Raw genomic sequence first — 13,045 nt, forward strand, 5'->3', positions numbered from 1 at the left:
GAATAAAAGCAGTAAAAAGATTAAAATCAATATAAAATATTAAGAGAAGAAATTAACACCAGACTGCTCAGTGTAGAAAGAATAAAATAAAGGTAAAACGTAAAATCAGAGTAAAAAGAATAAAATAAGGGTGTATAGGATTGAAATTTAAAAGAAACCAAAATAGACTATTAAAATAGAATATTTTAAAGAAACAGCACTACCTGATAAAATAGATGATACAAAGGAAGATAATATTTTATTATTTTTTAAGTAAACGTTGTAGGTAGCTAAAACAAAATTAAAAATTTTAAAAATTTTAAAAATTAACATGCTAAGCCGGGCATGGTGACGCATGCCTGTAAACCCAGCAACCTGGGAAGCTGAGGCAGGAGGATTGCAAGCTCAAGGCTAGTCTCAGCAACTTGCAAGGTCCTAAGCAACTTAGTGAGACCCTTTCTCAAAACGAAAAATAAAAAGGGCTGGGAATGTGGCTCAGTGGTTAAGTTTCCCTGGGTCCAATCCCCAGTACCAAAAAAAGGGGAACCAAACAAACATGCTGAAGTGAGATATTTAAAGGAAAACTGAAAATGGGTATCTGACATTATTCATTAATAGGGTGCTTGAATTGCATTCCTGATTCCGTAACAGAGCACTTGAGAGTCCTGTACAGCTTATGCAGGTCAGCCTTTGCAGCCCAGAGAGACCTGAAACTGGTGGGCAGATCAAGTCTCCTTGGATGGAATACAAATTGACCACTCTGATATTCAGAAAACATTTGCTGACCCCTGCTTTGGAAAATGAAAATTTTCAAGCAGAATTGAGATTCTTAGAGAAAAGTTCAGAATTAGGCTGAAAAACGTTGTTTTCAAGTAGAAGAATCTTACCAATTTATCTTCAAAATACTGAGGAAGAAAAATCACCCAAACTTTTTGGTACCATCCAGAGTAAATGGTATGTTGCATTTTGGGAATTTCTTCTTTTGTTCTTTTTGTAGAATTTCATTGGCAATCATGCTCTAAATATGATTTTATGTTCTGCCTCCCTCCCTACTTCAGTACTGGGGATTGAATTCAGGGGCACTCTGCCACTGAACTACATCCCTAGACCTTTTTATTTTGAGAAATGTCTCAATTAGTTGCCTTAGCTGAACTTGAACTAGTGTTCCTCTTGCCTCAGCCTCTTGAGTATCTGGGATTACAGGTGTGTGTCTTTGTACCTGGCTTTACTTTTTTGATTAGTGTTAAGCTTTTCCTCGTCATTAAAAGAAAACCTTTTCCTGATACTGGGGACTGAACCCAGGGCCTTGCACGCGCTAGGCAAACACTGTACCACTGAGCTATATCTCCAGTGCCTTCTCATTAAAATTGTCATGACATTTTAATGGCAGTATGATACTCCACATTTTAGAGTCCTACCTGTATCCTTAATATTGGGCATCTGGAATATTTTTAGTTTTGCTCTTATAAATAGTAATGTATTGAGCATTTCTATGGACAAGTCTCTGTATGAATTTGTTTATATCCTTACTAGATAAAGTCCTGAGATACACACATTCACACATTTTTTAGTATAACCATCACATTATATCCTAACCAGCAATAAAATCCTGTCATTTCAAAATCGTTTTTAGTTCAAATGAATCAGAAATAGTATCATTGTAAAATTTGCCCTGCTTGATAGTTGGAATAAACTATTTTTCCTTAGAGTCAGTGTTTGTTCATGAATATTGCTCACTTAGCTAACTAGCTATTTATTTATTTATTTATTTATTTATTTATTTATTTATTTTTATAGTTGTAAATGGACACAATACCTTTATTTTATTTATTTATGTGGGGCACGCCAGTGCCCCAGGCATGCAAGACAAGGGCTCTACCACTGAGTCACAACCCCAGCTCTATTTATTTTATTCTTATAAATAAATGTAGGTATTTGTTTTAAGGGTAAGAATTATTTGTCATATTCCTTATTACTCTTTTAAACTACTTTCTTTTTTTTTTTTAAGTTTTCATTTCCATATTTTCCCTCAATCCTTCTAAGCTTAGAAAGATTTCTTATACCCAAGGCATCAAATAGATATTACTGTGCAAATAACATGACTAGTGTCCCAGTAGATCTTATGTTAGAGTAAGTATTATGTTTACTTTTATTTCTAGACTATCTCCTGCCCTCACCTCCCCAATATCACTGTATTAAGTACTCAGATCCCCTAACAAATAAGGTGCATATGGATGGAACGGGACTAGACTTACCAGAGATTTATTTTTTTAATATATATATTTTTTAGTTGTAGTTAGACATATATTTTATGTATTTTTTTGTGGTGCCAAGGATTGAACCCAGTGCCTCACATGTGCTAGGCGAGCACTCTGTTGGCTGAGCCACAACCCCAGCCCGACCAGAGATTTATATTATCAACCATGAATGTATTTAGAATAAAGGACTTGGATTTATTTTTATTTTCATAAAGACAGAATATGAACTTTGGAGATCTAATGATCTTATATCCATAAGAATGCATTATTTCTGTTTTAATAGATGAAGTGTTTAGAGGACATGAGCCAGGTCAAGCAGCAAACAGATCTGTATCAGCAGCTGATGTTGTTTTATATGGAGTAAACCTTATTCTGCCCTTGATGTCACAAGATCTTTTGAAGGTAATTAAACAAACGAATGTGAACTTTAATACTATACATTGCTAAAATTCAAAAATACTTTAGACATTAATATACCTGTGACTTAATTAAGGAGTTATATCTGTTAAGGGTACATGAAAAGAAAATGTTTGCGTTTCTTTTACAGTGACTTGTGCTTGTTTCTCAGTAACACATGCTCTAGAGTTGTATGTGCATTGGTCCATTAGTGACTCATTTTGTCAGGGAGTACTACACAGAAAAAAAAGTCCTGGAAAAGAAACATTTCTATTTGCAGTTTTGATTCCCTCATCTTGTGTCATTGTTATTTTTGAACATTATTCTTGCACTGAAGGATTGAGAAAAGGAGGGCATTTTCCAGGCTATTCCATGTAAAAACGAAATGGAAAGAAACCAAGACTAATATAATTTAAAATATTTGCACATTCTGACTCCATTGGATTGGTTTCACCAGTCAGTACTGGGCACTGAGTGAGTGAGGTTGACCTTTTCTTCCTTCAGTACTATAGGAAAGAGGCAGTCTCTTATTGAGTTGTCATGGGAGGATAAGGGCAAAGGCAAGGACAAGGATATGGATGGAGAAGGATGGAGAGGGGCATGTATGTGCATGAGATAAAAGGGATGAGAGTGTGTTAGTGGGAAGGAGGAGAATAGAAATTGAAATATGTTTGGAAGGCAAGGAACCAGAAGAATAAGGATGCTGTTAGACTCCCAGCACTGCAGGCTCTCAGCATATGCTTCCTTCCTTGAGAAATGTCTTAGACTTTTAGAAATGATCCTGACAACCCATGAGCCAAATGTTCATGTGACAACCAGTAAGGTGAAGAAATTGAGGCAACTCTGTATATGGATTTGCTCTTAGGATTTGCTTAATCAAATAAATTATTACACATTTAGATGTATATTTTCTCAAGTGTTGTTAAATTAGATTATCTGTTTTTACCTTAGTCCTCCAGGACTGTTTAAGAAGAAAAGTTTTTGGAAGTTTAAAGGACTGAATATCATTCTGCTTGATGTATAGTTTTAGCAGTTTGTATTACCTTCTATATTTCCAATACTCTTGAGTAGAAATAAACACATTTACAAAAAGAATTTATTCTCAGATCATTTAATAATTTTAGATTTCACTACCATGTTTACTTGTTCAAGGTAGACATAGACTATCAGGAATTGACTGTAGCTTCTATTGATGTAGAATATAATTGTACTATTACTTTTTTGCATAGAAATTAGTAAAATATTGACTTTATTAAGACTTACTTTTACATTTATTTAGGTTTTCCTGTTTCCTGTATTTTGTACATGTTTTAAAGAAATCATTGTATAGTAAAAGTTTGTCACTTTATTGCATTAATGAAAATAAAAATTAGATACTATTGAGCATCTAAATGTCTAATTTCTTTTTCAGTTTCCAACGCTTTGTAATCAATACTACAAATTAATCACATTTATCTGTGAGATTTTTCCTGAAAAAATACCACAGCTTCCTGAGGATCTTTTTAAAAGCCTGATGTACTCCCTAGAACTGGGAATGACATCGTATCCTTTAAATGAACATTGTTCTCACCTGGGAGGAAGACATTACCTAAAAGTTGTTTAAATTTGTAATTTTTCTATTTTTCTCCTGTGGTTTAGTTTTATTGCTCAACAAAGTTGTCATCTCTGTAACTGCTCTAATTCTGTTTCTTTTGTTAATTTACCTCATCCTGCCCTCTTATATAGATCCCTAAGGCACTTGGCCCCTTATCCCAGAACCCCTTCTTCATTAAGACCACAATTCGCAATATCATACGTTATTGCTGGATTTCTGGTCTTAACCCCCTGATGATAGAGAATAATATGACTTCTCATCAGTTTGTATATATCATAATCAGAAATAAACTAAACAGCACCATCTCCAGATTAGAAACTCTTATAGGTCATTTAAAAAACATTGGAAATTGTCTTTCCTTTATAACTCAATTAAGATACATTGAACACTAATCTGCACATACATCTGTATTCATTTCTAGAAATAGTCATGCATTGGATACTGCTTTTTTTTTTTTTTTTTTTTTTTTTTTTTTAAATCTTTTGTAAATCAGTTATTCCAATCTACTTTCTTCTTTGACCTTCATGATCAGAATGAGTTCAGAGGTTTGCCAGCTCTGCCTGGAGGCCCTGACACCATTAGCTGAACAGTGTGCAAAAGCACAAGAAACAGATTCACCACTTTTTCTAGCAACTCGGCACTTTCTTAAGGTAAGATGTTTCATGAAAAGTCATCTACTTTGATAAGTACAGTCCATGTACATCATTCTTTCTGAGAAGAGGAAATAATACTTTTGTTCACTGTGGGTTGGTTTTTTTTTTTTTTTCCCTGAGATCAGTTCTTCAGGGATATATTGTTTTCCACTTTCATCTTGTGTTCTTGAAAATTGAAGTTATAAATACAATGGGGAATTTGATTATTCAGGTATCATGGCAAGTATTTACAACCTCATGTCATCCTAAGATTCTTTTTAAAAAAACTATTTATTTTTCGGATTATTATAATAAGTAGAATATAACTGCCATTCCTTTCTTTCTTTGTTGGGACTTGGGAGAGGCCAAAATGTTATAAGATCACCCTGTATTTTTATTTAGAGTTCTTATTATGTAATTTCAGCTGGTTTTTGACATGCTGGTTTTGCAAAAGCACAACACAGAAATGACCACAGCAGCTGGTGAAGCTTTCTACACGTTGGTGTGTTTGCATCAGGTACTGGGCATGCCTCTCTTCAGGGAACTCTTCTTGTTAGAAAGATAATAGGTCATCAATACCTCAATCAGTGACTCAGACTTGCATATATATTTCAATGACGCAGTATTTCTTATCTTCCTTATTAAGTTTTTGTGTTTATCTGATAAGCTGTTTGTGAGTTCAGATGCATTTATTTTTCCTTCTCTACTGTTTTGAGCCATCCTGTGTAGCAATTACCACTATAAAACTTGTCCTTAAGCAACTGTACAAGAAGCCAGGAGCACAAACATGAATGAATAATGAGTTCCTTTAGGAACTCAAATTTTATAAAGGAGGCAAGATGAATAAAATTGGGAACCAGGAGAAGTTTGCCTTCATAAAGTATAAAGAACAGCATATTGTTTTGTTTATATTACATAAAACAGCAGATTATTTTGTTTTATTTGTTGAGCCCTTAAGGTCTGAAGCATCATTGAACTGGGGTTAATGTAACAGAAGAAGTTAGACTTGCTTACCTTTCTCTCCCAGTACATAAGAAGAGTAGATGTCCCTTAGTATATAAGAAACGTGTTGGATCATGCACTTAATTAGATCCCTCCTTCCCATATACCAATACACCTCCCAGCATGGCCTTGTGATTAGCTAGAGAAACTTCACATTTTATTATGTTTTCTAGAAATGCTAGAATTTAGGGGAGGTTCATATACTTAAATCATCTTCCTTTAGACTACCTGTGCCACCTGTGCCCCAAGATGAAGGTGCTCTAGGACCTTATTTCTTGCACTTTGCTCTAGCAACCACTTTCCTCCAGTAATATGCACTCAGTTGTGTGGCCTCTCTCTGAATTCAATTCCTTTGATACTTACTAGGATTTTGTCCCCACATGTATAAGCAATTCCTCTCTGCTTGCCTTTTTTCTTGTCCTTTTTGGGTTTTGTTTTTAACATATTTATATTGCTTTGAAAAGAACAGGGAGTTGAGAATAGCTAGTGGAATCCCTTGCTGGCCTAGCTCCAAAGGTACTGCCATTTCTTACCAGTAGGGAAATGACTTGAGATTAGTCCCCTCTGAGCAGGCCTATATCTTAGAGAAGGCTGTTAGGACAGCCATACTGGCTCCATGTTTTCGGGGGAGGACTGGTACGCTGCACTCTATTCCTCTTTCAAATGCAGTTAACATTTGGTTTCACTGTTTTGGTGTATCATGATATCCCAAGAAGCTAATGAAAAATACTGGTAGACCAGCTTCCTTAGAGTTTATCTCCATCCTGGGGTGTTTCCCTTAAACCCCCACCCATTCCCACCCCCTGTATAAAGCTTTATGACAGGATATTAAAAATAGAAGACACCACCTGTACTTGTGAAATCCCCTTTCCTGCCTTTTCTTGAAGAGCTGCTGGGTACAGTGCTGATGTGGAGCTTTCAGAGTGCTCTGAAACACTTCTCCACCATGCTTGTGCTCCCAAACACCTGTTGCAGCCCTGTGTGCGTCTGCTGTCCTCAGAACTGGATTGACAAGTTGTCTCTACAAAACTTTGGGGAACTATTCAAGGCCATATTACAGATTTAGTTTATGTACACAGTACAAAGTAAATATGGATAATGTGCTTGGAAAACACAAAGGGGCAATACCAAAAAGTTGGTAATTACATAGATCTGGAACTAGATTCCATAGAGTTGTCAGCTTCTGCCTCTTAGAACCCTATATCCAGTAACTGACACAGTGATGTCTGTGATACTCTTAGGAAGATACATTCTTATGGGCACCTTGTCTCTTACACAGGCTGAATATTCTGAACTGGTTGAGACATTACTATCAAGTCAACAAGACCCAGTTATTTACCAGAGATTAGCAGATGCCTTCAACAAGCTCACTGCAAGCAGCACTCCTCCTACGCTGGATCGGAAACAGAAGATGTCCTTCCTAAAGAGTTTAGAAGAATTTATGGCAAATGTTGGTGGTCTCCTTTGTGTAAAATAAACAACAAAACTCCATGCTTAATATAGATCCTTTCTGCAAAGTGCACTGAATTGCTGAAAGTTGACTTGAGTCTTGTCCTGTTCCTCAGTTCTTTTGGCCATTTTGGATTTTGGAGAGCCTGAAACTTCAATATGGAATGCAGTGAAACAGGAGAGGTCAACTTTGAATCAGCTTCTGCTGTTAGGTGTTAGCCACAAGCTGTCATATACATGTCTTCTAGATTTTGAATGGTGACTTAAAATTTTCAAAATGCAATTCCATATATGTGCAAACAGATATGGGCACCAAGAAATTCATATTCAGTGCCTTTTCCCCTTTTATCAAAACATAGGTGGCTAGCCAAAGTTTAGAGCTTTTGTAATTAAATATTGGGTGGATGTGTTCTAGGCAATGTTTCTCAAAATGTTGTCCATAGATCACCTGCACCTCCTGAGGATCTGGCAAAAAGAAAGAGTCTTGGGCCCAACCATAAACCTTTAGTCAGAATCTTTGGTGGTTGGACCTTGGGAATCTGCATTTTAATAAGCTCCTCACCTCTGTCACCCCAAAAGTTTTGAATCAACGCAAGAGACACTGAAAATTCTTTAAGAGGTTCTGTGCTTTCCAACATTTCCTCTCTTTGATGATTAGGTTTGTGATTCAGCAGGATAAAAGAAAAGAAAATCACCAAATGTTCGTTGGCTTCTTTTTAGTTGATGTTCTTGTTCACTCCCTCACACTTTTACTTTCTCTCTCTTCTTTCTCTCTCATCAACCCATGTTATAGGTTTTGTGTAATTAATACAGGTCTCTAATCATACTCTGATGCCTGAACTTGAGGAAAATATGTGTATATTTTTGTTCCGTAAAAAGAACTTCAAGGAACTGTAGCCATTTCATTGCCTTAATTTTAAGGGGGGTGGGGGGAGCAGATTTGTTTTAGTAAGAAATCAAGTCTTGATGCTCCAGAGTTGGTTTAGGATGTTAGCTGCTATGAACCTGTTGCCCCTTTTGATCGTGTATTTATGTGGGTTTATGAGTAAAACAAAAGGCTTATCCCTGTGTATTTAACTTTCCAAGTGTGTTTCTATCCAGCCACACAGCCCATATCTACTCTGAATAGCTTGCTTAAGCAATAACTATTTTTAAAGGGTGTGAATTAGTGATTCACACAGACTATTGCACATTGGGGCATTAGGGGCAATAATTATGAAGTGGGTGTTATTCTCATGTCACAGAAGCCACGCAAATTCAATTTCAGAGATTAAAAAATCCACTTTAGATCCTCTAGTTTGATCTTTCTGATCAGGATTTTTATACTTCTGTCATGCTCCCCTTAATTCTGTATACCAGCTTAAATTATGGAAATGAAAGCTAATTTATAAACTGTAGGCAAATGAAACTTCACACTTTGCAGTACCAGAGTCTCACAACACAGTGACTAGTAGAGGATTCTGGCACAGATGCATTTGAATCTCTGCTGCAGTGGGGTAGGCTTTCTCCTTCCACAAGTCCTTAATAACTGTCTGCTAACCCACCCTGCAAGCACAGCTATTCTCTTTGAATTGCACATAGCATATACATCTTCACATGTGATGCTCTGCAAAACTTTTGTAACTGTGCTATTGACAGAGCGGACAAAACTGGAAGCATCTAAATTACATCCAACCCGTGCATGTGATGTTAGATATGAGTGAACGCAAGGCCCACAGCCATAACTTTGAGGATCTTTTATCTTAATTTGATTATCACTGAGTAACAATAAAGGTGGAGCAAAAACATCTTACAAGATTGTGAGGAAGAAGACTAGTATCATTCTGGGTGAAAGATACATTTTTGTATTTCAAAAAATACTTTGAATGATGTGTTTGTTTTTAGATTTTTTTTCTTGAAGTGATGTGCAACAGTGATCACTTTGTTTTGCGTTATTTTTGATGTTTTGTGTTTCCTCGCTCCCTCAGGCTTCCTCAGCACTTGTGAATAGTGTGTATGTGTGATAAATATGGTCCCTGAAACACACAAGGGCACTGAGACCCACAACTGACTGGTCAGGACAAAACTATAATCAAGTTTTTATTAAAAGTAAAGATGGGTAGGAAAGGAATGCCTTGGTAAGTAAAAAGGCACCTGTATTTAATAACTTCTATCCAGATAAAAATATTTGCTCAATTTCCCCAGATTCTATTATAATGCTCCAATTTTATTAGACCACTTTTAATTAAAACAACATTTACTTCAGATTGGACCAAATAATGTTTAATAGATCACCAGAATGTTGATTAGTGGCAAATGGGGTGGGTGAGTGACACCATCATATTTTAGGTAATAGGGATGCCACTAATTGCACCAGCTAGATTCTTCAGGGTGTTTGTGTATATGTTTGCCTAATTAAATACTTGTTTAGTCTGGATCTTTTTATTTTGCCCAGTTTTGTCTTAAGCTATGTTTATTAGCTCTTCAGATTTGGTTTTATTTTGCTTAATGCTCTTGGTCCAGTGGTTATTGAGCACTGGCTGAATTTAGTAAATTGGTTTTTTCCAATTAAAACTGACTGTTAATTTGTTGAAGTTTTTTTTTTTTTTAACAAAAACATTATTTGTGCCCTTTTATATATATGTTAAAGGGACGCTGTTAAGTATTTGATTTTTAGATTTTTGTGTTTTATTAAATTTCTGTTGTTCACATAGTATCCTTTAAACTTTAGTTTTCCTTGTACCCTTTGTTTGATTTACGTTTCATTTTTGTTTCCCAAGGCACAATCACTAAGGAGTCCTAAGGCACAATTACTAAGGACTTTGTATGCTCACATTTTATATTAATGTACCGGCACCTGTAACTCTATTCTTGTAGTTCTGATAGAAGGGGTGGTCCGATTTGATGGTCCTTGTGCTGGATGGGTGGCTGCTGGGAGCCAAACTACTTGACAGTATTTGACAGTGTTCTTTCCAACATAGTTACTTGGGTCTTTTCTGCCTGGCAGTCTCTTACTTTGTTGGAAGACGGTGGCATGTTAACATCACTGCATTGAGTTTTAATTTGGTATAAAGTGTAACATTTTGTGTAAACAAACTTTGCAATTTTTTTTCAAATTAATTTTAAGAATTGTCTTCTTTTTATTGTAAACTATCTACTTATATTACATTGCTCTGTTCAGAAGAGATGATTACTACTATTTTTTCCTTCACAATTTTCATTTCAAAAACAAGCATCTATATAATCCCTCCACCAGTCAGCTTTACTAATACCATCCTTACTGTCAAGACTGAACTTTCTCCTTTACCAAAAATGTCAAGTCTCTAAAGTCCTAACATTACCATGTTTCTGTTTCTGTTAAAATTTTCTATGAACCCCTCAAGTATTGAAGGGAAACTAGCTGTCAGTTTCAAGGATTCTAAGTTTGAGTCTCCTGGTAGACAGTGTTGGTGTAACCCTGAAAATATTATTTTTCTGTTACAATTTTACTTGTATTCTGTTTGCCATCTCTGTTGTTAGAGGTGGTTGTTGTTGGACCTTACTAAGTTAGCTGTCTCTGACGGGTAATTCCTGAATAAAATATTAACCTTTTAAGTCAGAAGGAACCTCAGTATTTCTTAGGGGTTTTTGTTTGTTGTTGTTGTTGTTGTTGTTGTTGTTTTTCCAACCAGAGAATAAGGAACTGATTCAGATATGAAGTTTTAACATGATTTTCTGTGAATTTTTCATAAAACAGATGATTTGAGGATATAATAATTGTTTAAATTATTTTTAAATGTAAGTGGGTATTCTCTGAGTTGGTAAACTATGTTCTGCAAACACTGCATTTAAGAATTCTTTAAAAATTGATTTTCTGAAATGAAAATATGTCCAAGGTAGGCATCTTGCTGAGCCCAAATTGATTTGAAGTGCCATGGTTCAAGTTGAACTTTAAGCTTTTTAATTTAGATGTAAGAAATGTTAAGTATGCCATCAGGCATATAATGGGAACCCATGACATATGTAGCCAAAGAATAATTTGGTTCAGGTAAAGATATAAGCTTAATAGTGGGCATCCATTCTGTTTTATTTTTAAAGAAGATGAATGAAGAATTCTGTTTCTAGCCTGTAGCTCTCTGTGTGGAAGTCTTTGTAAGACTGTATTCTGAGCTAGCCGTGGTAGTGATTTCTTACCATGAACTGAGAGGTGTGGCTTACACATAATCTGTCATCTGTGAGGCTCACTCCATGAACCATCTATCCACCTTCCTCACCCACTGTGGTTTGCTCTTCACCTGTTCCTGGTCTTCAGCAGTGGATAGGTCTGGTTTTCTCTTTTTCAGACTGTATTCTTAGGCCTCTTAGCTATTAGGAACTGTCAGGTATATACTAACAGCAAGTTTCCCTAGCTTGTTAAACACCACATCTGCACTATGTACCTCCTGGGGATCTGACCTCAAGTGTGCTCTGAGCCCAGGCTTCTGGTGTGATATCTTTTACCACAAAATTATGACAAATTGCAAATATTGGTATTGTGATTTGATTCTGTGTACAAAGAAAGAAGCTCTATGCAGTGAGTTTGTGGTTTAATGGTCACAAAATGTTAGCACTGCTACCATTCAGCACGTGTACAATTTTTTAAATTTATAAATATTAAAATTTTAAACTTACGCTGACTTTTCATTTTTTTAAGAGACCCAGGGACGAGTGTACTGTTCAAATATTTACCTCTATTATCATAACAATGAAGGTATAAAGTTGCATTTAGTTTTCCAAAAAAAATGCTGCAGTATGATTTTAGAAAATAAATCAAGGCTGTGTATTGAGCCTGTTACAAGCTGAATATCAATTTGATAAATTTTATTTGTATTTTTAAAATCCATAAATGGGAGTTAAAATGTCATTTCACTAAATATTTTTATTACATTTTTGTTATGACCATGTGTGATTTGTTCACGGGTACTTACCTAGACTATTTTATGAAAAATATTGAAATGGTGCTAGTTTGATGTCATAGGGTGATTGACATGAACATTGTACATTCCTAAAATAATCTTAAAGATATATCTGTACAGATCAAAATCAAGATTTGCATTACCTTCTGAGAGAATCCCCAACCCTCATAGAATACCCAGTAATCAGAAAGAAAATAAAAATTTTGTTTATATTCTGTAATATTTATTTCAGCCCACAGACTTAGAAGCAATTTCAGAGTTATTAGTTAAATCATTCAATTTGGGATATAATTTGTAGTTAAATATTTTTGAGTCATTTTGGCCCTTCAGGGAAAGTGGAGAATTGCCATTCTCCTGTGTGCTACATACGCCTACTTTTACCCTCTGCCCAGTTTTAAATCTTGTGAACATATGTAGTGAAAAGTTAATGGTTTTTTAAAAAAGAAAATCCATTTTAAAAATTACTAATTTTTAATTTTACTATTTTTAAATATTTGATTTACAGTGTTTTTATATTGGGACTTGATTCTAATCGAAGGACTGATAAAAGTTGTTTAAGAAGAGTAAATAGAATGTGTTTTGAATTTTTGTTTCCCCTCATTACTGAAGGGCAGAACCATAGTCACAGGCTAATTATCCATCATTTCAAAGCCACAGATTATTTTAAAGATTTCAAACAAAAATCTTCCTGTTTTTTAAAAGACATCTTCAATGGCACTCCCCCAAAACACAGTTCATTTATATTGGGTGGTATATGACTATTGCCTTTGTCCTATTGGTTAGATAACGGAACAGTTTTTAAAACATAGAATCCCAGATTGG

The 13,045-nt window shown here is 35.3% G+C and overlaps 1 protein-coding gene across 1 annotated transcript in view; it reads left to right on the forward strand.

Moving 5' to 3' along the window:
* The window catches only part of Xpo4 (exportin 4), a 107,472-nt gene extending 99,486 nt beyond the window's left edge, over positions 1-7,986 (forward strand). Inside the window, 5 exon segments of the mRNA XM_047552589.1 lie at positions 2,521-2,639; positions 4,045-4,175; positions 4,760-4,877; positions 5,284-5,376; positions 7,141-7,986. Of these exon segments, the coding sequence (XP_047408545.1) occupies positions 2,521-2,639; positions 4,045-4,175; positions 4,760-4,877; positions 5,284-5,376; positions 7,141-7,338 (659 nt within the window). The 3' untranslated portion in view covers positions 7,339-7,986.
* Positions 7,987-13,045: the final 5,059 nt, after the last annotated feature.

This window comes from Sciurus carolinensis, chromosome 5 (assembly GCF_902686445.1).
Source record: "Sciurus carolinensis chromosome 5, mSciCar1.2, whole genome shotgun sequence".
NCBI lineage: Eukaryota > Metazoa > Chordata > Mammalia > Rodentia > Sciuridae > Sciurus > Sciurus carolinensis.